Raw genomic sequence first — 27,010 nt, 5'->3', positions numbered from 1 at the left:
TCTTTGTTTTAAAACCTATTTTGTCTCATATGAGTATTATTACCTCACTTTTCTTCTTTTTTTTGTTTCCATTTGCATGAAATATCTTTTTCCATTCCTTCACTTTCAGTCTGTGTCTTTAGGTCTGAAATGAGTCTCTTGTAGGCAGCATGTAGATGAGGGTCTTGAGTATTTTTAAATCCACTTCATCACCTATTGTCTTTTAATTGGAGCATTTAGACCATTTACATTTAAAGTAATTATTGATAGGTATGTATATATTGCCATTTTGTTCATTGTTTTCTGTTGTTTTTGTAGTTCTTCTCTATTCTTTCATCTCTCCTTCTCTTTCCTTATGATTGACAGCTTTCTTTAGTGTTATGCTTGGCTTTCTTTCTCTTTATTTTTTGTGTATCTACTATAGGTTTTTAGTTAATGACTACGATGAGGTTCGTGCATAACATTCTAGTTATATAGCAATCTATATTAAATTGATAGTCATTTAGTTTGAACACATTCTAAAAGAACTTCCTTTTTACCATCCCATCCAAGGTTATATATGTACTACTACTTTTTGCTACTTTTGTCTCATAACCTTCAAGTTATAAGTTATTGTTCTACTATCTTTACTATGTGTTTCCTTTTACTCATGAAATTTTTTCCTTTTATAATTTTCTTATTTCTGATTATGGCCTTTTATTTTCCACTTAAAGAATTCCCTTTAACATTTTTTTTTGTAAGGCTGGTTTAGTGATGATGAACTACTTTGACTTTTCTCTGGGAAACTCTCTTTCAATTCTGAATGATAATCTTCCAAGAGAGTATTCTTGCTTGTATGTTTTTTTTACCCTTTCATCCTTTTGAATCTATCATGCTGCCACTCCCTTCTGACCTGGCAAAGTCTCTGCTGAAAAGTCAGCTGAAAGCCTTATGGAGTTTCCCTTTATGTTACTAGTTGTCTCTCTCTTCTTTTAAAATTCTCTCTTCATCTTTAATCTTTAACATTTTAAATTAGTATGATCATGGTGTGGACTTCCTTTGGTTCATCTTGTTTGAAATTCTTTGTGCTTCCTTAACCTGGATGTCTGTTTCTTTCCCCACTTTAGGGAAGTTTTCAGGTATCATTTCTTCAGATAAATTTTCTGCCCCTTTCTCTCTTCTTCTGTTTGTTCACTTGATGTTGTCCAAGACAGCCCTTAACCTCATTTAAAAAAAGTCTTCTGTTCATCTTGGGTGTTGTTCTATTACCCTGTCTTCCAGATCACTGATCCATTCTTCTAATCTGTTGATTTCCTCTAATGTATTTTTCATTTATTTATTTTTCATTGATTCATTCTTTAAGTTTATTTATTTATTTTTGAGAGACAGAGAGAGAATCCCAAGCAGGCTCTGCAATGTCAGCATGGAGCCCTAACCCATGAACTGTGAGATTGTGACCTGACCTAAAACCAAGAGTTGGACACTTAAACAACTAAGTCACTCAGGTGCCTCTGATTCATTCTTTTTTATATTATCTATGTCTTTGTTAAAGTTCTCAGTAAATTAACTGAATTTTTCTCTCCATTCTGGTGAGTATCTCTAGGATCATTACTTTGAACTCCTTATAAGGAAGAATGGTAATCTCCATTTCATTTAGCTTTTTTCCTGAGTTTTGTGCTTGTTATTTTGTTTGGAGCATATTTTTCCATCTCTTCATTTTGCCTGGCCTGTATTTTGATGAATTCAGTTAAACAGTTAATTCTCCTCAACCTGAAAGAATGGCCATCTTCTGTGTAGACAATGTAGGCCTGGTGACTTTGGCTGGCTGCTTAGATCTGTGTCTAGGTAGGTTGCAGTCCCAAGATGCTCAGTACAAGGGGCTCCTGATGGGGCAGCAGAGGCCAAGGTGGGAATAGGCTGGGAGGGCCCAGGATGCCCTGCACTGGGGGTATCTTAGCAAATTGTCTGGAACCAAAGTAGTGCTGTCCTGCATCTGTGTCACCTTGGTGAGATGGCTAGAGCTACAGTGAATGCTGACCAGGGGTACCCTTGTCGGCACTGTGCTGAGGCCACCTTGGTGGGAAGGCTTGGGTTAGTATGGGCTAGGGACCCAGGCTCACTGTGGTGATAGGCTGGCTGGGGCACCTGGACCCTGCTCCCATCCATGCTACCGAGGTGGAGGGGGAGTGTAAACCATGGCACTTGACAGGCCCTTTGATCCAGAGAGTTCCACCAGACCACCCCTCACCCCTTACCCCCCAAAACACACACACTGGCAGGGTTCTAGAGCTGGAGCCTTTATGTTCTAATTGTTCTTTTAAACCACAGATTTTTGTTTTTTGTTTTTGTTTTTTCCTATTTCACAGGTGTCTGGTGCTGTGTGGGCTAGAGGCATGGGGCTTGCTGAGGTGGCAGGCTGGCTGTGGTGCCTAAATACTGGCCAGTCTATGCTATGAAGATGAAGGGAGAACATAAATCATGGTGCTCACCAGCCTCTCAAACCCAAAGAATTCCAGCAGCTCCCCCACCATTTGGCAGGGGTCTAGGGCTAATTCCTCTATATTTTAGTTAGCCTTTTAAACCATGACTTTTTTTTTCTGTGCCCCAGGGCAGATGAATCTACTTATGGTACTGAGGGACCCTCTCCACTGTAGTTTGCAGTGTGTGTTCCCTTCATTACCATGTCTCCATCTCTCTTGCCATTCTCTATGGCCTTCAGTTTTTCAGGAGGAATTGCTCTATAAATAGGCATAGGTTTGGTATGTCAGTGGAATAGGTGTCTTCCTACATTGCCATCTTGAACCAGAATTTATGACTTACTTATTTTATAACTGTAAATTTGTACTTCTTAATCCCCTTCATCTACTTTGTCCCCCCCCCCCCCCCCCCCCCGCACTCCCTAACCACCATTCTGGTAACTATCAGTTTGTTCTTTGTATCTATGAGTCTGTTTCCACTTTTTCTTATTCATTTGTTTTGTTTTTAATTTTTACTTTTTTCTTAAATAGTTAAAGACATTTTATCTATTTATCTATCTATCTATCTATCTATCTATCTATCTATCTAAGGTAAGCTCTTGTAGGGCTTGAACTCATGACCCTGAGATCAAGAGTTACATGCTCTGCCAGCTGAGCCATCCAGGCTCCCGTTTTGTTTTTTAGGCTCCACATATAAGTGAAATCATCTGGGATTCATCTTTCTCTTTTATTATTATTTTTTAGTCTTTCTCTTTATTATTTCACTTAGCACAATACCCTCAAGGTCTACCCATGTGTTTGCAAATGGCAAGATTTCATTTTTTTTTCATTTTTTTATGGCTGAGTAATAACAGTCCATATACATACCATATATAATCTTTTTATACATTCATCTATTGACAGACACTTAGGTTGCTTCCATATCTGGACTATTGTAAATAACGCTACAATGAACATAGGGGTGCAACGTGTTATCTCTTCGAATAGATGTTTTCATTTTCTTCAGATAAATACCTGGAAGTAGAATTCCTTGATGGTATGGTAGTTGTATTTTTAAATTTCTGAGTGACTTCCATATTGTTTTCTATAGTGGCTGCACCAATTTACATTCTTACCTACAGGGTATATAAGGTTCTCTTTTCTCCATATCCCTGTCAACTCTTCCTTTTTGTCCTTTTGATGACAGCCTATCTGATAGGTGTGAGGTGATATCCCATTGTAGTTTTGATTTGCATTTCCCTGAGGGCTAGTGATGATGAGCATCTTTTCAAGTGTCTCTTGGCCATCTGTATTTCTTTGGAAAAATGCCTTTTTAAGTCCTCTGCCCAACTTTAATCATTTTTTTTAAAGTTGTGAAAGTTCTTTATATATTTTGGATATTAACCCCTTAGCAGATGTATGATTTGCAAATATCTTCTCCCATTCAGTAGGTTACTTTTTCATTTTGTTGATGGTTTCCCTCACCACGAAAAGGCTTTTTTAGTTTGACATAATCCCATTTGTTTTATTTTAGCTTTTGTTGCCCTTGCCTGAGGAAACTGGTCCAAAAAAACACCACTAAGAATGATGTCAAAGAGCTTACTGCCTATGTTTTTTCTTCTAGGAGTTATATGGTTTCAGGTCTTACATTCAAGTCTTTAATCCATTTTGAATTTATTTTTACATATGGTATAAGATAGTGGTCCAGTATTCCCAACACCATTTATTGTCTTTTCCCCATTGTATATTCTTGCCTCCATTTTTGTAGATTAACTAACTGTATATATGTGGATTTATTTCTGAACTCTCTATTCCATTGATCTATATGTCTGTTTGTGCCAGTTCCATACTATTTTAATTACTAAAGCTTTGTAGTATAGTTTGAAATCAGGGCATGTGATACCTCTAGTTTTGTTCTTTCTCAAAACTACTTTGGCTATTTGGGATCTTTTGTGGTTCCATACAAAATTTAGGATTGTTTGTTCTAGTTCTGTGAAAAATGCCATTGGTATTAAAAAAATTTTTTTTTCAACGTTTATTTATTTTTGGGACAGAGAGAGACAGAGCATGAATGGGGGAGGGGCAGAGAGAGAGGGAGACACAGAATCGGAAACAGGCTCCAGGCTCTGAGCCATCAGCCCAGAGCCTGACGTGGGGCTCGAACTCACGGACCGCGAGATCGTGACCTGGCTGAAGTCGGACGCTTAACTGACTGCGCCACCCAGGCGCCCCGCCATTGGTATTTTAATGGGGATTGCAATGAATCCGCAGATTGCTTTGGGTAATAACTGTAACAATATTAATTCTTCCAATCAATGAACATGGAATATCTTTCCATTTATTTGTACTGTCTTCAATTTCTTTCATCAGTATGTTATAGTTTTCAGAGTACAGGCCTTTCATCTCTTTGGTTAAATTTATTCCTATGTATTTTAGTCTTTTTGATGCAATTGTAAGTGGGACTGTTCACTTTTTGATGTTTCATTTCTGTAGGGTAATTTTGTATCCTGTGACTTTACTGAATTCATTTATTAGTCTTAATAGTTTTTTGGTGGAGTCTTTATGGTTTCTTAAATATAGTATCATGTCATCTGCAAATAGTGACAGTTTTATTTCTTCCTTACCAATTTCGATGTCTTTTCTTTATCTTGTCTGATTGCTGTGGGCAGGGCCTCTAGTGCTACGCTGAATAAAAGTGGTGAGAGTAGGCATCCTTGCCTTGTTCCTGGATCTTAGGAGCTGTATTGCTACGAACTTCCCTATTACAACTGCTTTTGCTGTGTGTCATAAATTCTGGAAAGTTGTTTCCATTTTCATTTGTCTCATCGTATTTCATTTGTCTCAGGTGACAAAAATGGCTCTAATACCTTCATGATTCAAAAGCACCTGCTGTTGACTTTTTGAAATAGCTTTTAATTTTAGAACAGTTTTAGACTTCTAGTTTACTGAAAAGATAATACAGAAAGATCCCATATCTCCGACATCTGGTTTTCCATTAACATCTTAAATTAGTACATTTATCACAATTAATAAACTGATATGGATACATTTTATTAACCAAAGGACAGACTTTTTCTCATCTCCTCAGTTTTTCCATAATGTCCTTTTTCTGTTCCAGGATAATATCTAAAATACTACATTATATTTAGTTTTCATGTCTCCTTATGCTCCTCTTGGCTTTGACAGTTTCTAACACTTTCCTTTTGATGATGGCCTGGACAGTTTTGAAGTGTGCTACATAGGTATTTTTGTCATTTGTTTTTCTCATTATTAGACTGGGATTATAAAAGTTTAGGGGAGGAAGATCACAGAAGTGCCATTTTCATCACATTATATTAAGGGTACTTATAGTCAACATGTCTTATGACTGTCATGTTGACCTTGATCACTTGGCTGAGATAGTGGCTGAAAAGTGACTATTATTACTTATAGCTGGCCAGAGGTAATGTTGGTTGATATCAAGGTCTATGGACACATGGACATTTTTTTAGCTCTTAGCCTTCTGTCTGAACATGAGAGGCAGGACTAACAGGCTGGCTGCTGTGGCCTGCCTGCTCCATGCTGACTGTTTTACCAGGACTGAGAACCTCCTGGGTGCTGGTTTCTGAGGTTCTTGGCAGTCCTACTTATCACTGGGACTCTCTTCATATTCACATTCAAACAGAACCTGCCCAGGGAAAGGAGCAAGAAGGGGCTCTCTGGATGCTGAGAACATTCCTGATTTGGTTGCTGGCTGCATGGTTATTTTTGGTTTATGAACATTAATCAAGCTGTATGTTTTCTGTATGTATATTATATGTCAGTAAAAAATAAAAACAAAAGCAAATAAAAATTCCAAAAGCTAGCATGTGGACGCTTTTTAAATTTGGTCTTTTAACCCTTTTGAAGTGGACAGTTCATTGGCATGAAGTAAATTCACAATATTGTACAACGATCACTACTATCCATTTCTAGAACTTTTTTTCATTATCCAAAACAACTCTCCATTCCTCTCCCCTGCCCAGCTCCTGGTAACCTCTATTCTACATTTTGTCTCTATAAATTTGCATATTCTAGGTACCTCATAAAAGTGAATCATATAGCATGTGTCCTTTTGTGTCTGGCTTAGTTTACTTAGAATAATGTCCTCAAGGTTCATCCATGTGGTAGCATATATCAGAATTTCATTCTTTTTTAAGGCTCAAAAATACCCCATTGTATATACAGACCATATTTTATTTATCCATTTATCTGTTGATGGACACTTGGGTTGTTTCTACCTTTTGGCCATTGTGAATAATGCTGTTATGAACAGGGTGGCCAAGTGTTTAATTCTATTAATTCTTTTACACAGAAGTAGAATTGCCAGATCATATAGTAATTCTATGTTTAACTTTTTCAGGAACTATCAAACTCTTCCACAGTGGCTGTACCATTTTAGCATTCCCAACTGGAAATATAGGAGTGTTCCAATTTCTCTATATCCTCACCAACACTTGTTTTTTCCATTTTGTTTGTAATAGCCATCCTAGAGGGTGTGAAATGTTACCTCATCATGGGTTTTATTTATTTATTTATTTTTTTTTTATTTTTTTTTTTTAAATTTTTTTTTCAACATTTATTTATTTTTGGGACAGAGAGAGACAGAGCATGAACAGGGGAGGGGCAGAGAGAGAGGGAGACACAGAATCGGAAACAGGCTCCAGGCTCTGAGCCATCAGCCCAGAGCCCGACGCGGGGCTCGAACTCACGGACCGCGAGATCGTGACCTGGCTGAAGTCGGACGCTTAACCGACTGCGCCACCCAGGCGCCCCTCATCATGGGTTTTAATTTGCACCTCCCTAATGGCTAATAATGTTGAGCATTTTTTCAGGTGGTTATTAGCTATTCATGATCTGTTGTCCATTTTTGAATTGGGTTTTTGCTGTTGTTGAGTTGTAAAAATTCCCAATATATTCTGGATACTAACCCCTTTGTCAGATACGTGATTTCCAAATATTTTCTTCCCATTCCTGAGTTTGTCTTTTCACTGTCTTGCTTGTATCTTTGATGAACAACATGTTTTAATTTTGATGAATTTCAGTTTATCTATTTTTTGTTGGTGGTGCCTGTGCCTTTGGGGACATTATCCAAGAAGTCATTGCCTAACCCAATGCCATGAATGATACTCACTTTTGACTTGGACCATTCTTTATCCCTCATGTCAGCTGGGTTTCAGAAAGAATTCTTTGTAATTAGCAAACACTGTTTTTTTAATTAACAAAATTTTTTGGATTGCTATAGTGAACACTTCTCACTGAAGTCTTGTCTGTTTTCATGACAAATGTAACTGAAAGAGTAAGTACATGGGAAGACAGAAGACCTGGCTTTACTATGGACTCTGACAGTAATTGTGACCTCTTTTTTCAGAGCCTCCATTTTCTTCCTTATTATGAAGGTGTCACAAGGGGCAGGCTCTGGGGTCCATCCCAACTTTCAACTTCATTGCCTGTCCATCCATGTTTGGACAGCACCCTGGTACACATACTTGTCAAAGGCCAGGCAATCCTCATACCTGGAATGCAAATGAGAATTAGCACACTATTAAAGGGGAGACTTACAAGGGTGATGACTTCTCGAGCAATCGCATGGCCTCCAGGAGCCCAGAGCAGGAAGTTCAGGAGGAGGTGCCTGATCAGCTGTTGACATGAAGGTGGTCTGGGGTCTCTGTCTTGGCTCTCTGCAGCTGCTGCCTGTAGATCCCTGGCTGAGAGAGTTGGACTTCTGAGCAGCTTCTTGAGGTGGCTGAGCACTGCCTTTACCTCTACCTGGGAAGTATAATTTCAAAGGTGAGAGATTAGGGAAGAGTCAGGACCTGTATGGTTCTAGGATTTATTTGGGACTTTGAAGTAAGCCCTAGAAAGAGGAGAGGACTGGCGACCTAGGGAAGGCAGACAGAGGCAACTCATGTCTGAGCTTATACTCTGTTCCACACAAACCCAAATGGGCGTAATGGAAATTTCTTGACTTTCTTTCGTCTTGCTAAGCAGCCAAGGCACCACGCCAGGAATTGACCTTTTTTTTTTTTTTTTTTTTTGGTAAGAAAAGAGACGGAGAAAAATCCTCAGCAGAATGTAGTCAGATTTTTATATTGTGGGAAAAGGAACAAAAGGCTCCTTGAAGACTTGCTCTCTATCATAGCCACAAATCAATTAAAGCCCCATGCAACTGGACCTCCACTGAGCCAATGTTCTGATAAGAATGAGGTTTGCCTTTTGCCTTTTGTTATCTCTAAGGGGAGGAAACACACACATACACACACACACCACATTTGTTTTGTTTTAGACACTGGGACAGTGTTCATACATGTTGAAAGCATAAGCAGAGGTCACAAGTCTGTAGAATTCACATAATGTGATCGTTATAGGTCTGTGGGTTGTTTTTGCATAAAAAGTACTTATTTCATGCTGAGACTTCTGCTTGCTATAAGAATAGTACATCAAGATGTGACGTGGAAAACAAAGAAAAACTGAAAGCCATAGATCCAAAATGCCACATGGAACTCATGAACAGCTATGTTCCATCATTTTCGAAAGAGTACTTAGGCCTATTCTGAGAATTCCCATGACCAATTTTATGGATTTTGTGTGAGTCGTCTTTTTTTTCCCCTGGAAGTTAAAGCCTCATTCAATGAAGTCTGTCATAAACTCCAATACACTAGGAGTGCTGTGTGAGCTATTCTGACCACAATCCAAGACCGTGAGAAACTGTACCATGGGGCTCTTCCACGGAGAATGGCAGCATTCCAATAGGAGAGGGCTACTCTCTCACCACCTCCTCTGTCAGCTGGGCCCAGCCTGCCCTCATCTGATGGCGTCTATGGGAGCCCAAGACCATCTTACCATCTAAAAGGTCTGCAAAAATGTCAGGGCTTAGGAAGCTATGCCTTCATATCCATTTTCTTCTTGACTGGCATTTGATTTTCTACCCTTGTTCAGTACTGGTTGTCTTCATCCCAGACCATCTTTCCCTTCAAATGCCTTCCACATCCATAAGCTTTCACCTGACATGCCAAAACTTTAAATGCTTTTTAATTTGTTTTTAGTAAAAGAGATAAGCTTTCTTTTCTAAGGATTACTTTTTATCCTGCATTATGAAAATTTACATATGTTCACTAGAAAGTCTGAACAACAAGGTATGATGTACCTCCACCATCCAAATGAAAGATCTGATCTAACTTAATCTCAGGCTGGTCTTGCTCCATTTTCTCCAGGGGAGATGGAGGAAACCAGGTTCACAACCTTCTCATCTTTCCCCAGGCCTTGTGAACCCAGAGCTCACTATGTGGCATGTTTGCTTACACTTCTCACAATGCACTGTAAGTAATTTCACGTATCTATGACATAAAGTCTTTGAGAACATGATTTTTCATGGCAGAATGTTAGTCCATGGTTAGAATATGTCACAACTTATTTAGTCAGTTCCATACTATTGAAAGTTTAGGCCATTTCTAACATCTGCAATTACAACAATGCTGTAATGATATTCTTACACATAAATCTTTGTATGGATCTCTAATTCCTTCCCTAGGATAATTCCTAGAGGTGGAATAACAAAGTCAGAGTATGAACCCTGGCTTAATTCTTATGGGTATTCAAACACAGGCATTTTGTGTGTTTTTCTTTTTTTTTTCAATATATGAAACTTATTGTCAAATTGGTTTCCATACAACACCCAGTGCTCATCCCAAAAGGTACCCTCCTTAATACCCATCACCCACCCTCCCCTGGCATTTTGTGTTTTTATCATGATTAAATTCAAAGTTAGCAAAAGAAGATGAACACTGGCTGGCGGCAAACAGGGTCTGCAGAGAGAAGGGCGTGTCTTTGTGCGGCAGTTGCCCTTGCCTCCCCGTTACTGAACCTCAAGGATGGCCAGTGGAGGCTGGCCCACAATACGCTGTCAGGGCTGAGCGATTAACCAGGATTTAATGACACCTTTTGAGGAAAGGGCACAGGTGTTGTCAGGCTCATTCAAATCTCACAATAAACATGCATTCAAAGGCAGCTCACAATTTGTTTCTCAAGTCACCCAACAGACCATCAAAGGGATTTAAACTTCACAAAACCCAGGAGAGAAAGAGGTATGTATTACTAAACTAGGAAAACTGGGCTCACTTGCTCCCCAGGATGTCACACACACCAGTGCCTCAGGTTGGGCACCAAGGAGGAAGAGGCTTTAGGCTCACAAACATGAAACGTGTCTTCAGTCACAAGACAGATAGCCCCTCTCACAGGATAGCTAAGAAGGAAGCGAACATGCTGGTGCTAAACTACTCTGAGTGAACTAATCTATTTTTATCCAGTATGCTACAGCATCCCTGCAGTAAGAACTATGTACAGATTAAAAAAAAAAAAAAAAAAAAGCCAAGGTAAGTATTAGACATGCCAATGCAGAACTTTCTAGAAATTACCTTTCTTTTGGACAGTTTATTTCTCTACCTTTCAAAAGTGAATCTCTGTCCATTTCAATGATTGATCAGGAATTTAACATATAACTTACCAACTTAGCTTATAAGGAATCAAATATAAAGTATATATAACAGGGCTTTGAAAATCATTAGTGCTATATACATTTTAACTATTATCACTAAAAATAAGATAATGAAAACATAATTAGGATTTCTCTTAATAAGTTTAAGTTTAATGTGATATTTTAAAAGGGAGATAGAAAGCTTTCTTCTTAGTCATAAAGCAACCCTCAAACACATATGTGGATTATGATAATTTCTTAAAAACGTATTTTTGATCCAAAATAAATTATCACCAAATTTCAACTTTTTAAAATCTAAAACTCTTTCTTTCCTTTGCCATGCAAGTATTCGTTCATTTTTTTAAATGTTTATCCATTTCTGGGAGAGAGAGAGAGAGAGAGAGAGAGAGAGAGAGAGAGAGAGACAGTGTATGCAGGGGAGGGCAAGAGAGAGAGATGGAGACAGAGAATTTCAAGCATGACATGGGGCTCGAAACCACAAACTGTGAGATCAAGACCTGAGCCGAAATCAAGAGTCGGACACTTAACCAACCGAGCCACCCAGGCACCCCATGCCATGCGAGTCTTTAAATAAGAAAAATATACAGACATATCTGTACTAGTCTCTGCTTTTTTCAAACAGAAAACATGAAGCAAATAGGAAACTTACTCTCTACATAAAGAAACTTGCTCCCTTTAATTATTAAAATTAGCAAAAAGTGTTAGCAGCTAAAGTTTTAAAAACCAGCAAATAAACATTTGCAAGGGAGGTGCCAATGCCTTTAATCAAAGCACTGCTTCCTGTAGTCATTATACTCTGCATAAAATAAAAACTCGATTTGCCATAGACAGCCAGTCCTGTATTAGCTGCTCTGTTATTTGGGGAATGCCCAAGTCCTTTTTCAGAAGCTAAGGGGTTAATATCAGATTACTTTAGTAAGAGTGCTAAACAAAGCCTGTAATGTGAGGATTTGTTGTCTGATCCAAGAAAGCAGTAAGTCAAGACGGAAGCAGACAGGGACAGGCTGCTGATCAGAGAGAGGACAGTGCTCCTTAGAGGAGCGGTCAGATTCTGCACGGCAAATGCTAGAGGACTTGGCCCCTGGGCCAGGGCTGACTGTAAACAAGGGCATTGGTGGCAGCTGAGCAAGAACAGATAAAACAATGTAGGGGACAGAAGGGCTATGCCTCATCTCCGTGGTGCTTCCCAGGAAAGCAGAGTGGCAGTTTCCCATGTCTAGTCAACTCTGTGAGGCAAGAAGATGTCTCCAACCACAAACCTAGCATGCGTGCACTTACCCATCTGGGTGGATGTGTACATGCTACCACACGTGAGCACAGTGAACAGCCAGTGCTTAGGTGCCTGGGGGTTACTGGAGGCCAAACCCACCACAGGCCCCTTCCTGCAGCATCTTTTCTGATCCCAAGAGACGAACCCAGAGCACCACACACAGCATGTCCTGCCACCCACCATGGTCTGTGCTCGCTGCTGACTCCTGTCACGTGGACTGTGGCTGAAGGCCAAGAGCCACAGCAGGGCTTCCGGGGGTTCAGCTTCTGACATCACTAACTGCTCAGCCGCGATGTCAGCCCATCCTCCAAAGTGAATGAACAAAAACCAGCACTCAAAGGGGTCTCCGTAGGACCTGGAACAGAACCAAAACACATGGCAGCTGGGCAACTTGACTTCTTTCTCTTTTTGGTTCTTAGAGCAGCTGTAATGTCTGCGAATGGTTGGCTTAAATTGTTCTTATCCACTGAGGTACATCTTGCAAGGAATACAAGTTAGATTTAAAAAATAGCTCACAATGCCATTCTGAACCCATCACAGGACCTTCAAAGGCAGGTCTTTCAAAATCCCATGTGTCCCGAGGACTTTAGACACTTAAATCTTTATATCCAAGGACCATGAGTGGCTACAGGCTTCGACAAAGAAAGGTTCTGGGCCATGACCAACAGGAATGCTACAAGATGAGAGCTTTAAGGCCCCCTCTGCTTTCTGCAAGGCCTGTACAGCTGGGCTGCTGTGAAGAGGGGGCCTCCCAGCCCTGAGGCAGCCACCCAGGTAGCTCCAGAGCAAGAAATGAGGGGGCTCCCTGGGGTCCAGATGGAGACGAGGAAGGGATGCAGACAAAAACATATGTTATTTCCTTTCTGACAAAACACAAGGTTCTGGCCAGTATTTTGGCAATGATGAACTTTGAACGGGCTGCATACTGTATATTCTTTCCTGTCATGTATGGGAAGCTGAAAAGTTAGAAGCTTTTATGAAGCTATCCTTTTGCCATGCTGGGAATGGACAGGCACACTGGCTATTTAAAAGATAGACTCTGTTCAAGGAAAGGACCTATTAATATGCACAGTGACAGTGTCAGCAGCTTAACATCTCCCCTGGGGAAAATGGAGTGGGACTGGCCTAAGATCAGAACTTCTCTTCTGAACCGGGGAGGTTCCTGGAACAGGAGAGCTCTGGGCCCCTCTTGGTTGGATCTGGGTCTGCTATGTCTGTTCTGAGAGCAAGTGACTAAATGTTTTAACACCTAGCTTGTGGAACAGTGGAGAGAAGAAGAAAGGGGAGTGAGTATTAATCTTACTTGTCCCACAAGAGGAAGAACTGGTGCTCTGTGGGCCACATTAGCGGTCTGCTGGGTTATGATGGCTGAAAAGCCAGGAATGGGTTCCACAGAGGATCTTCCCTACAGACCTCACTATAAGCTGAGCAGCAGGGCTCTCTCACACTCCCTGGACAGGGGCTACAGGGCCTGCCTTGCAGAAATGGGCCGGGTTCTTTTTCCTCTTTTCTACCAGTAACTGAGCATGTGAGGCAGTCCTAGTGGCTGGCTAAGAAAGCACCGGGACCTGTTCACTGGCCCCTCCCTGCAGGTGGACCCAGAAATCTAGTTAAGGCAGATCTAAGTTAGGTAAGAGTCCCATGAGGCTTTGCGTTGAGGTCCTGCTCTTTCACCAGAGACAACCTGAAAGCATGCACATGGGACTGACAGGTGTTACAGGCCATTACCATGCTGATACTCTGAACCCCACTTGTCTGCCAGTTCTTTTTGTCTCCTTTATTGGTAAGAATCTTGAGTGCGGGGTGGTGAGTAACCGGCACCAAATGTGCATCAGTGATCATGAACATAAGGAGCACCAACCGTAATATGTGATGGCTCAGCGAGCAGATTACAGAGAATTTCAAGAGGGAATAGTGGCAAAAGGAACAAATAGAGACGGTCTTAGTAAGTTAGTACAGACAACAAAATATTTGTACTCTAAAAAAAAAAGTAAATCAAGAGGAAGGTGCAGGGTGTTATGTCACAAAGAAGTTAGTAAAGCCTAAATGGGATTGCTTTTAGGAAAATTAACGCATGAGAGTACTTAATATCATGTTAGAAACTAATTTATGTTAGAATATAATTCTAATTTTAGACAAATATCTATTTAAAAATTTTTTTTAAAGTTTATTTTTGACAGGGAGAGAGAGACAGAACATCAGTCGGGGAGAGGCAGAGAGAGGGAGACACAGAATCCAAAGCAGGCTCCAGGCTCTCAGCACAGCGCACGATGCAGGGATCCAACTCACGGACCACGAGACCATGACCTGAGCCAAAGTCAGACGCTCAACCCACTGAGCCACCCAGGCGCCCCTAAACAAATATTGATTAAAGAGAGGAGGAAAAAGGGACATTTTACCCTATTGTGCAGGAGAAGTTTAGAATTTCCTTCCCTAGAGATCACAGAGGAAGGGAGAAGACCAAGGGGCCCAGAGAGCACGGTCCTCTGCATGGCTGGGGGCGGCGGCAGCATGCGGGCTCTGCTGTTTTCCTAGGGTCTGCTCTTCTCGTTATGCTTGTACATCTCAAGATCCAGTACCAATACTACTCAGGACAGTTTCTATACAAGGTATTTACATATGCACTGCTGCTGAGCTGCTCAGAGTGACACACGTGCAGCTATGTGCTTCTTCCACTTCTCACTCAGCAAGGTGCTTACCTGTTTGGGCGTGGTCACAGACCAGTAATGCCTTCCCCTTGGCCCTCCTCAAACAGGTGATAAGGATCAAGAGAAACCACTGTGAGATGGACCTAGGCGTCATTAGGATTTGCTTACCCATGAGTCTGGTCTTCAACTATTTCTCTGAGCATTTCAGAAATATGTTTCAGTGGCTGGTGCCACAGTTTTTGTGGGATATCTGTGGGTGGAAAGACAAACCAGAGGGAGCTGAAGAAAAGTCAAACCTATTAGGATCGTCTGCAGCTAAGACCAAAAGAGCTTTGGAAAAAGGCTGTATTTTTCCTGGCCCATGGGACCCATACCACTGGTCTCCCGCTGTTCCCAGCCAGCATCCATCCCTTAGGCCTGGGAAGATCCTCAGTGTTACACAGAACTAAACTTCAAAGGCTCTTTAACTCAGGTACACAGAAGTAGACAAACTCCATAAGCAGCCCACCCTAGGGCTGAAAATGTTACGTTGCAGATACCTCACGTTTTTTCTTTTCTACCCAACCCCTCACTCCTTATCACTGACAATTTGTGATTTCAAAGTACATGGAGATGGTAATAAAAGTCAACAAGGAACTAAGGATAGGCTGCTCAATTGTTTTTCTATGACTGTGCTGAATTCAGAATATGATTACAGGTTTATAGGGAAGAATGGGCCAGAAAAATAATACATGGGTATCATGTGAACAAATGTCTTTTCTTAGTTTTTCTGGTTTCATAATTATCCCAAGGTTTTAGATACGCACGTATCTTCAGTTCTAAGTAATATCTGAAAAAGTTACCACATATCCATACAGTGATAGATTCTATAATTAAATACACGAGAAGATAATGTAAGTGATAAGGCAGCCACTGTAACTACCCCGTAAGTGTTACAGATGAAAAGATCACCTTTCCCTCCTCTGAATGCCCATTACTCTTGATTTGTAGCCTTTGAAAGCATTTTTCATTTTCTTCTTTGTATTAATTATTTAGATACTTATTTCATGTCCCCCCACTTGTAGCTCTTGGATAGTCAGGACTTGTAAGTGATCTATCTTTTACGCCCCACAGGACTTTACTTTTATGTCCCACAGGGCCCCAAATCAATTTCTGATGAATACAAGATTCTACTATTAAAAAATACTTCAATTTGTGAATTAAACATTCATTTTTTCCAAAAAGAATAGGCTGAAAAGTAGCATAGGAGCAACTTCTGCTTAAATTTACTTATTTATTTTTGGACACAAATCTAAGACCATCACACAAAGGAAAAGGTAAATAGGTGAGTTCCATGCCCAAGGTACCCCCTTAGTCTTGTGTTTATAGGTTTTCCAACTTACAAAATAATAACTCCAATATTTCTTCTGGAGCTCATAGGCTGACCTCAGGCTTCTCTAATCTGACCTAAGCTGTAAAGTGTACTTCTAGAAAGAGAAATTTGTTATCCAAGTTTTCCCACTGTGTTCCCACAGGTTAAATTTCACCAAACTGTTGATCAGAGGTCCCAGCAGCCTCACTACCACCTCCACCACTAGCATCTGAGAGGACAGTGTCAGATGGGTCATTCTGGGTAAAAACCTACATCTTTCAGAAAAACAAAGAGAAGGGGTGCCTGAGTGGCTCAGTCAGTTGAGCGTCCAACTCTTGATTTCAGGGTCAAGTCCTGATCCTGGGGTTGTGGGATCGAGCCCCACATCGGGCTCCAAGCTGAAGACTAAAGCCTGCTTAAGATTCTCTCTCTCTCTCTGCCCCTCTCCCTGCTTGCTCTCTCTCTAAAATAAAATAAAATAAAGTAAAATAAAATAAAATAAAATAAAATAAATATTTAAAGGAAAATGAAGAGGAATTTGAATTTTGTAAAATACTCTGAAACTTGAAATACTCTTGTAAAATACTCTTGAAACTTTTCTCAAATGAATCAATCTACTCAGGAAAAAGGCAAGTAAAAATGGCATGAAAAAGGAAATATCACTGGCTCTTTCCCTCTTTCCTTCCACAGACAGTTAAAATGCCTTCTTCTCTGGCACAGAGCCAGTGCTGTGTCAGTGCTGCCTTTCCTTCAGATTCTAGGCTTTAGTGGAAGGGGAAGGACACCTTTATTCTCTATGCCTGAAATGTTTCCTAAACACAAGTTCTCAGACATGTTAACAGACCAAGGCCAGTTGGATTAAAGATGGGATCATCAATTTCCCAACTGGATGTGGCCAATGGAAGGCTGGCAAATGAGACCAGAGAAGGCCATGATTTAATACACTTACTGAATTCTTTCAAAAGTCTTTTTCCCTTGGCTTGGTTAGGAGAAATTTCCCCTAAATTTCCTTGGCTTTGTTCATCGTTTTATCTTTTCTTCTGTAACAAGGGGCACAGAGCGGAAAGAATGAAATACAAATAAATGTACTGTTCTAACCTACCTCAGCCAAGTCTTAGCCTGTTCTTGGCATTCAGGTGGATCTAGCTGGCACCAGCATAAGCCTGGGTTATCCTGAGCAGGCTATCAAAACCTAACAAGAGGACATTTTTTTTTTCTTTCTTTTGGTAAGTAATGGTAACTGGGAAGTCCAGCAAATCTCATATCAAAATCCCACAGATGTGAGACCCTGGGAGCTTAAAAGGATGTTAGAGATGACTGATTCCATCTCCCTTGTTTTACAGAGAAGGAACTGGTAGGGAAGGGTTATGATTTGTCAGCCCTCTTTCTCAGAAATTATTTTAATATAGGCAGAATCAACTTTCACATACCTTTTGGGTGTTGAAGCAGCACCATAACAAGAGATGGAGAAGCATAAGGAAAGTAGGTCTTGAGTGTAAACTTCAGCTACAATAATTCAAAACCAAATGAATGTTAGGGTTGAAAGGGGTATTAAGAAAGAACAAAATCTTGCATCATCTGCCCCAAAATGACTGCTTAGTACTAACATGGTCAGAATGTTTTCTTAAACATTTATTAAAAAAAAATTTTTTTTCCAATAAACTTGTAAATATGTTCTAGAAAAATGAACCTTTTTGAAATCACCTTCTGGAGCTTAAGAAAAATAGAGTTATCCTCCTGATGTCTTCACAGCAGGTCTTTACCTCAAATGAACCAGATTATGCACATAAATCCATTTAAGTGAGAGTTTCCAAGGCAGTTGTGATATTAGATATTCCAGCATGATTTTTTAACAACAAAAATAAGCATGAAACAACAATGGTGCTCGCTATACTTTGAGGGCCAAAGTGCTATAGTTATTTATGCCTTCAGAAGGCACAGAGGCTTTAAAGTACTTTGTATGAAATTGAGGGAAAATCTAGAAACAGTGAAGTGCATAGGCTTTGATGAGTTTTGGTAAATCTGTAAATCCATGTGACCATCACCCCAGTCAAAATAGAGAACATTTCTATCACCCCAAAAAATTCCTTTGTGGTCCCACCACTCCCTGGCAACCAATACTGTGATTTCCACAAAAGAGATTTGTTTTGCTTATTCTTGGATTTCATATGAATAGAATCATAGAGTATGTATTCTTTTGTGTCTGGTTTGGCTCAAACTTTTTTTTTTTTTTTTTTTTTTTAAGATTCATCCATGTTAATGTGCATAAGTAGTTCATTCTTTTTTTATTGTTGACATAATCATTGTATGAATATACCATAATGTTTATTCATTCTCCTATTGATGGGTACCTGGGTTGTTTCCAGTGCAGGGTTATTATGAATAAAGCTGCAAATTAACATTCATATTTATGTCTTTTTGTGGACATGTGCTTTTTCTTGGGTAAATACCACAGGAATGGAATTACTGGATCATGGAGTACACGCTGTTTAACTTTATAAGAAACTGCCATGTAGTTTTCTAGAACGGCTTGTACCATCTCACACCCCTACCAGCAATTTATGAGAATTCCAGTTGCTCCACACACTGCAAACATTTGATATTTTCAATCTTACTAACTTCAGCTATTCCAGTGGGTATGAACTGTCACCACTTTATGGGTTTACTATGCATTTACTTGATGGCAAATGATGTAGAACAATTTTCATGTGTTTATTGCCAACTTATATATGTTTTTTGAAGTGTGTATTCATCTCTTTTGTCCATTTCACAAAACTGAGTTGTTTCTTAGGGACTAAGAGATTTTTATTCTGGACACAAATTCTCTGTCAAATATATGTATTAAAAATAATTTCTTGGGGAGCTTGGATGGCTCAGTCGGTTGGGTGTCCAACTTCAGCTCGGGTCATGATCTCAGAGTTTGTGAGTTTGAGCCCCAGGTCAAACTCACTGCTGTCAGCCTGTCAGTGCAGAGCTGGCTTCAGATCCTCTGTCCCTCTCTCACTACCCCTCCCCCACTCACGTGCTCATGTGTGCTCTCTCTCTCTCAAAAATAAACATTAAAAAAAAAAAAAGAAAAGAATTTCTCTCAGTTAGTGGCTTGCCTCTTCACTTTCTTAACAATGTCTATCAGAGAACAGAAGATTTTAATTCTGATGAAATCTATAATTTACCCATTTTTTTTTGGATGGTTTGTGCTCTTTTTGCAACCCTCCTAAGAAATCTTAGATTGTTCCAATATAAAAAAAGATACTCTCCTATGTTTTCTTCTAGGAGCTTTATAGTTTTAGCATTACGCTGAAGTCCATGATCCACCTCAAATTAATTTTTGTGTTGGTGAGTTAAGAGGTTCATTTTTTTCTCATTTAGATAATTGGCTGTTTCAGCACAACTATTCAAAACTTTCCCTATTGAATTGCCTTGGTGTCACTCTCAAAGATCAATTTACTACACACACACACGTATAAACTTTTTATGGATATATCTCTCTGGACTTTTCAGTTCCACCAATCTATCCTTTTGCCAATACCTCACTGTCTTGTAGCTTAAAGTCTTGAAATCAGGTAGTGTGAGTCCTCTGATTTTGCTCTTTTCTTTCTTTTTTTTTTATTGCATTTGTTTTTCAAAGTTGTTCCGTTGTTCTGGAATTATATGGGTTCTCTCCTTACATATTCAAGTTTCTTTAAGCAATGTTTTATAGTTTGCAATGTAGAGGTCTTATGCATCTGTCGTTAAATTTACTTCTTAGTATTTTACAGGTCACTGTGCATTTGTCTTTCTCTTCTTACTTCTGTCAATTTTTGCTTCATGTATTTTGAAACTGTTATTACGCACATATCCATCGTTAATTGGTATTTCTCCTGATGACCTGACCATTCTGTGGCATTAGAAAACGTCCCTCTCTGTCTCTGGTCATACCCCTTGTTGTGAAGTCTATGCCATTGGCTGCTAGTAGTGCCATCCAGCTTATTATTTGCACAACCTAGCTCTCCTTTCTTTTACTTCAATCTACGATTTTACCATTAGAATGAGTCTCTTGAAAATAACATACAGTTGGATCTTGGTTTTTATCTACTCTGACATCTGCACCTTTGTACTAGCACATTTAGCTAATTTTTATTTAATTTTTGCCATTAACATACTGTTAGTATGTTTGTGTTTAAGTCTATCTTTTGACGTTAGTTTTCTTTTTTTGATGTTAGTCCTTTTTGTTTTGTTTTGTTTTTGTTTTTGTTCCTCTGGCAGCTCACGGCCCTGTCTGTTGACACCTCAAGTCAATCAGATTGTGCCTTCAGTTCCGGGCACCCCTGGCCCCACACAACCCCCTCCCACTCCTCACACGAGCAACCTAAGGAGACAGTTAATAGAGACCCCAATGTGGTTTCCTTTTTCAAAGCTTAAATCTCCTGTAGTTTCCATCTGCTTTTTTGGTTGTTCTCTAGTACCTTCAAATAGTTTTTAAATATATCTTGATCAGACTCTATAATTTTTTTTTGGAAATTTAGTCTAATACATTATCAGACTCGGCCACTGCTGGAACCAGAACCTGAAGTGATTTGCTGTTTGTACTGAGCCATTTTGCAAGTTTACAAAAAAGTGGTTTGTCGTGGCAACACTAGTTCAACTGGGCACATTGACGGAGCTGCACTGCACTCATCAAATACGACTGGCACGAGGAAGGGACAAAAAGAGAATGAGAAGGACTGAAGATAAACATTTCTGACAATGGGAAAGAACGTGGATGAAGGGGATTTCTCACGAACTGCTGGGGGGAGTATAAACTGACACAACCACATCTGAAAACAATTTGGCACCATCTACAGAAGCTGAATCTTCGCATACCTAATAACCAGCACTTCCACTCCTAAACATATCCCGAATGTCCAGAACAACACCATTTCTAAAGGAAAACAAAATCTGGATGCTTACCACCACTTTCCCAACAAAGTATTACGTGGCACCACCCCACCATGGCCACACACAACACAGAGTGATCACAAGGAGTGGAAAAAGCAAGATTCAAAAGACTGCATACAGTATACTACTCTTGTTTGTTGTTTGTTTTCTCAAGTGCAAAAAAGCAAAGAAAGCATGGTTTGGGAAATCATATATATGTGATCATACTATTTTCAGAAAAAGCAAAGGAATGACAGACATAAATTCAAAACATTTATGGCTAAAGTGGAGGAGAAAGGCAGGGCTATAAAACAGAGATGGGCTACATGGATACATATTAAGTTGTTATTACCAGTCCAGGTCTTGTTTGGATATTGGATTCATACTCATTTTATTAAGAATAAATACATGAATGAATGAATAAAACACAGAAAGGAAAGAGCGTTACGCATGGATCACACAGGACACAGGGTGTTATGCATCAAGGATTATGACTAATCTAAAATGGGCACTTGAGAAGGCAGGGGATCAGTGATGAGAAATGGCCATCAATTAAAAAGGCAGACAATTAGGAACAGCCCTAGAAAGGGAAGTGATATAATATACGTATATGAAGCCCTGTGCAAAGGTAAGAGGTTATTGCCCTCTTATTCTGAGTCCAAAGTTAGGGCAATGAATTCTTTTTTTTGATCTCTGCCCTGCTTTCCACTGGGACTCAGTATGTGCCCCTCCACACCACTAAACCCATGTACCCTGAGCAGGGTAATATTCTAAATGAAAAGCAACAGAGAAGAGAAAAAGCAAGAGGAGAGGAGAGGAGAGGAGAGGAGAGGAGAGGAGAGGAGAGGAGAGGAGAGGAAAGGAAAACAGAAAAGCAACAGAAACAGAGGAAATAATCTTAGAATTTGTATGGAACCACAAAAGACCTTGAATAGCCAAAGCAATCTTGAGAAAGAACAAAGCTGGAGTCAGCATACTCTCTGATTTCAAACTTTATTACAAACCTACAGTAATCAAAACAGTATAGTACTGGCATAAAAACAGACCTACAGATCAATAGAACAGAATAGAGCCCAGAAATAAACCCATACATATATGGTCAAGGAGCCAAGAATATACAAAGGGGAAAGGACAGTCTCTTTAATAAATGGTGCTGGGAACACTGGATTGCCACATGCAAAAGAATGAAACTGGGCCACTATCTTAACAACATATACAAAAACTAAACTCAAAATGGATTAGAAACTGGAATGTTAGGACCTGGAACCATAAAGCTCTTAGAAGAAAACACAGGTGGTAAGTTCCTCAACAATGGTCTTGGCGATGACTTTTGGTTCTGACTCCACAAAAACAAAGGGAACAAAAGAAAAACTAAGTAAGTGAACTATATCAAACTAAAAAAACTTCTGCACAGGGGAGCCTGGGTGGCTCAGTCAGTTGAGTGTTCGACTCTTGACTTTGGCTCAGGTTATAATCTCACGGTTTGTGGAATTGAGCTCCGTGTAGGGCTCTGTGTTAACAGTGCTGAGCCTGTTTGGGATTCTCTCTCTTCCTCTCTCTCTGTCCCTTCTCCTACTCACACATGTGCATTCTCTCTAAATAAATAAATAAACTTAATGAAAAACCAAACTTCTGTGCAGCAAAGGAAATCACCAACAGAATGAAAAGGCAACCTACTAAATGGGAGAAAATATTTGCAAATCATATATCTGATCAGAGGTTAATATCCAAAATATATAAAGAATTCATAAAATTCAATAGCAAAAAAAAAAACACACCCCAATCTGATCAAAAAATGGGCAGAAGATATGAATAGACATTCTTCCAAAGAAGGCATACAGGTGGCCAACAAGTACATGAAAGGGTGTTCAGCATCACTAATCATCAGGGAAATGCAAATCGAAACCACCATGAGATATCACCTCACACCTGTTAGAGTGGCTATTTTCAAAAAGACAAGCTGGGAAGGATGTGGAGAAAATGGAACCCTTGTGCACTGTTAGTGAAAATGTAAACTGGTGTAGCCACTGTGGAAAACAGTATGGAGGTTCCTCAAAAAATCAGAAATACCATATGATCCAATAATCCCACTACTAGGTATCTGCCCAGGAAAAATGAAAACATTAATTCAAAAAGGTATCTGCACCCCCCACATTCACTGTAGCATTGTTTACAACAGCAAAGACATGAAAACAACCTAAGTGTCCACGGACGGATGAATGGATAAAGAAAATGTGTTCTACACATTCAGCCTTAAAAAAAAAAAAGTGCTATCTTGCCATTTGTAACATGGATAGAACTTGAGAACTTATTTCATTACTAAATGAAATTAGTCAGACGGAGAAAGATAAATACCATATAATCTCACTTACATGTAGAATCAAAAAAACAAAACAGAGCAATACACCACTTGAGCTCACAGATACAGAGAACAGATTGGTGGTTGCCAGAGGCAGACTGGGGAGTGGGTGAAATGGATGAAGGTGATCAAAAGGTATAAACCTCTAGTTAACAAATAAGTAAGTCTTGGGGCTGTAATGTATGGTATGGTATACAGTTAATAATACTGTATTGCATATTGAAATGCTGCTAAGAGATTGTATCTTAATAGTTCTCATCACAAGAAGTTTTGTAACTCTAGTTACAGATGTTAACTGGACTTATCGTGATCATTTCACAATATATATAAATATCAAATCATTATGTTGTACACCTGAAACTAGTATTTGTTAATCATACCTCAATAAAAAAAAAGACTAAAAAAAATAAGAACAAACAAATCAATTAAGGGGTGCCTGGATGGGTCAGTCAGGTAAGCATATGACTCATGATCTTGTGGTCATGAGATGGAGTCCTGCATCAGGTTCTGTGTTTACAGTGCAGAGCCTGCTTAGGATTCTCTCTCTCCCTCTCTCTCTGCCCCTACTCCTCTCTCTGCTTATCCGTGCACTCTCTCCCTCAAAATAAATAAGTAAACATTAAAAAAATAATAATTTTAACAAATTAATTAAAAGCAACTGTAACTCTAGTCCAAATCCACAGTGCCCAAGGCCAACAGTCAGGAGCAAGGCTGATAAGAAAAACACCCTTAAGCTAATGCTTTAACCAGTGTCATCTGCCCTAACCTAGGTGTCTTCAGGACTCAAAGGGGCAGGTTTTTTAGAGGTTGGTTCCTAACTGGGAATACAGAGAATGTATAGGGAGGATAAAAGATGTTTATAGTTATGCCTCAAAATAGGTGTGAGGGCCAACAAGTGCTTTTCAGCAGAGCTCTCCTCCCAAATTCTAGGCTGGGTATTGAAATGCGGTTTGCTACAGTCTAGTTAACCTCTCTAGGGAAAAAGGATGAGAGAAAATCATAAATATTTATGATTGTCTTAAAAAGCAGAACATCTGCTAAAACCTGAGAGATTTCTTTGGTGTAGGGATGTGTGGGATTGCAGCAGGGCCAAGCATCGCACAGCACTGCTCTCCTATGTGAGGCTGTAGAAAGCCACCACGAGGGGACCATGGCCCACCTCCTGGGGAGCTGCAGTGGACCCCACACACAGTAAAGGTCAGTTAAAATATCCCAAAGCAAAAGCTCTGGTAGAAATGCTTCCTGTTTCACAAGGTCCCTCTAGTCAGTCACTGGCCCTTGGCAGCAGCTGCCTGGTGTCTGCTGAGGGGGCCCTACAGTACAAGCCTTCCTGCAGCCCCCCATGCGTGGCTTCTTACTGACTGTGACCACCTCACACCTCTTGGTCATTGTCATTCCTAGCTGCTTCTCTATAATCATTCAAATCTCTCCTCGTCATTCTCACTGGCTCCTTTCTCTCCTGGAACCCAGTTCACATTTGGGTTCCTCCCAGGCAGGGAAACTCTGATGATTAAGAATGTCCAGCACTGCTCTGTACTCTGTGGCATTTCCTTCTTAGCACATACTACATACACTACTGCTGGCCTGATAAGGGCAGAGTCCCGCTCAGCAGAGAGTATACAACACAGGGCCTGGAAAATGTGTCCTCCAGGGTGGCACATGCTGGCACGCCAGTTTTCTTACACAACAGTAGATAAATGCTTCTGGGTACCAGGGCGCAGGGCAGACAAGAACTATCTGGATTCATTTTCAATTAAAATGGTTTTACCTTTGCTGGGGCATTCATTTGGAAGCTTTCTTCATAAGCAAAACAGTCTATCAAAATCACTAAAAATTAAGTGCTCCTTTCTGGTGATTAGCCAGATACTCTTAACAGCCTTCCCCCCCCACCCCCGCTTGGGGGAAATGACTAATATGTTCAATATAACAAACCTGCTTGTTTTGTTTTTCCAGAGCTTCCACAAAGCACCATGTAAACACTTGAATAGCGGCTAGTACTTCTGGGGCTCCATCGGTTTCCAGGAGTGCATACCTGAGCAATACAAAGCCAGATTACACACATTTAATGATTAATCTGGCAAACATGTGACTCTGAACTGTAAAAGGGAAGAGTGGAAACATTTTTTGTGTGTGCCATAAGCTTCAGCAGTATCCTAGCTCATTAGATTTCGGTCCTTGTGCGTCACTCCTTTCCGGAATACTTTCTTTAAAGTAGCAATCTGCAAAGCTTCCTTGCTTGGTTTTTAAATTATGAAGCACTGCATATCCCTTCCATATAGGCCTGAGTGCTCTCTAGAAGTATGTGTACACTGTATGCCCAGGCATGCAAAATCAACAGACCGTTTTCTTTTTCAAGTGGAGAAAGAGTTCCAAGGGGGTAAACTGTCAGGGTCAAATCTACCCAGTAAACGGTGGAAGAATCTGTGTGTACCTGGATTGGTTTCTGCGCATTTTCACACAACTAACTTTATACTGAAACAAAAGAAATCAACTCAAACCTTGCCCGCTTTAAACTAAAAACCGCATTGTGACTTATTCCTATGCTCATTTAGCTTGAAGCTGGTATGTTTCAAGACCAATTTAAGGGCTGCTGTAAAAATTCCTTTCCCCAGGGTTACTGTCTGCCCTGGAGGCTCTACTGGTGAATGCCAAGGGGGACGGGTGGGGGAGGGTGAGTACCAGGGCTGCACCAGTACCCACAAAAGAGGACAGAAACCCTCTCTGGGTAACAAGCTCCCACTAACTGCCAGCCATGGTATCCACTGCCTGGTATCCACTGGGCTCTCCCCTCTCATCATCTATAAATCCAACGTACTTCCCAAGAAGTATTCACATTTGCAAAATTAATGTGTCAGAGGATAGCACGCATAGTTGATTTTGCCTTTCAGAAGAGCTCTCTTAAGAATTGCCTTACTTATTTTTCTTGGTTTTTCTTAGCTTTAAAATCTTTTAAAAAGATTGGTCAGCCCTCATGTGGTGAAGGGAGTACACTGCTACACTTTATTTTGAGCTGAGAAAAATCCTACATGAATATTTAATGATTTAATATTGAATTCAATTCTGCCTTTCTACCATTACTAGATTTTTAAATTGTTAAAAAAAAGAAAGTTATCTTAATTCTTAGGCATTGGCTTTTAAATATACACTAGGCATTTGGGTTTTACCAAATAGCTTGGATGGGTAAGACAGAATCAGAAACTAACTTCCCCATGGTATAGCCAGAGACTACCACAAATTCTTTTATTCATATTTGGAAACTGAGCATTTCTAGGCCAATTATTAGCAGAAATAGCACACCATTTACCTGAAAATTTCATCAACAATTCTGAATATGGCAGGGTAGCAGGCTGCTTCAGGCTGTAAAAGAGACCAAAAGTAAAATATCAGAAGCATTTCACTGAGGGGCGCCTGGGTGGCTCAGTCGGTTAAGCGTCCGACTTCAGCCAGGTCACGATCTCGCGGTCCGTGAGTTCGAGCCCCGCGTCAGGCTCTGGGCTGATGGCTCGGAGCCTGGAGCCTGTTTCTGATTCTGTGTCTCCCTCTCTCTCTGCCCCCCCCCC

At 40.1% G+C, this 27,010-nt stretch overlaps 1 protein-coding gene across 5 annotated transcripts in view; it reads right to left on the bottom strand.

Moving 5' to 3' along the window:
- The window catches only part of FANCC (FA complementation group C), a 280,802-nt gene that overhangs the window by 8,728 nt on the left and 245,064 nt on the right, over positions 1–27,010 (bottom strand). For 4 of the 5 annotated variants that reach the window (XM_040450237.1, XM_040450236.1, XM_040450239.1 and 1 more), the window contains 6 exons: positions 26,755–26,807; positions 25,383–25,482; positions 17,626–17,701; positions 15,013–15,094; positions 12,377–12,551; positions 7,995–8,201 (listed from right to left, as the gene is read on the bottom strand). In XM_040450237.1, coding sequence (XP_040306171.1) covers positions 7,995–8,201; positions 12,377–12,551; positions 15,013–15,094; positions 17,626–17,701; positions 25,383–25,482; positions 26,755–26,807 — 693 coding nt within the window. The remainder of the gene's footprint in view (positions 1–7,994; positions 8,202–12,376; positions 12,552–15,012; positions 15,095–17,625; positions 17,702–25,382; positions 25,483–26,754; positions 26,808–27,010) is intronic. The other variant, XM_040450240.1, reaches the window with a different exon arrangement.

Source organism: Herpailurus yagouaroundi, unplaced genomic scaffold (genome assembly GCF_014898765.1).
Source record: "Herpailurus yagouaroundi ecotype Mexico unplaced genomic scaffold, PumYag 201, whole genome shotgun sequence".
NCBI classification, from domain to species: Eukaryota; Metazoa; Chordata; class Mammalia; order Carnivora; family Felidae; genus Herpailurus; species Herpailurus yagouaroundi.
Note: the sequence above shows the minus strand (reverse complement) of the source record. Positions and strands in the feature narration are given on the sequence as shown.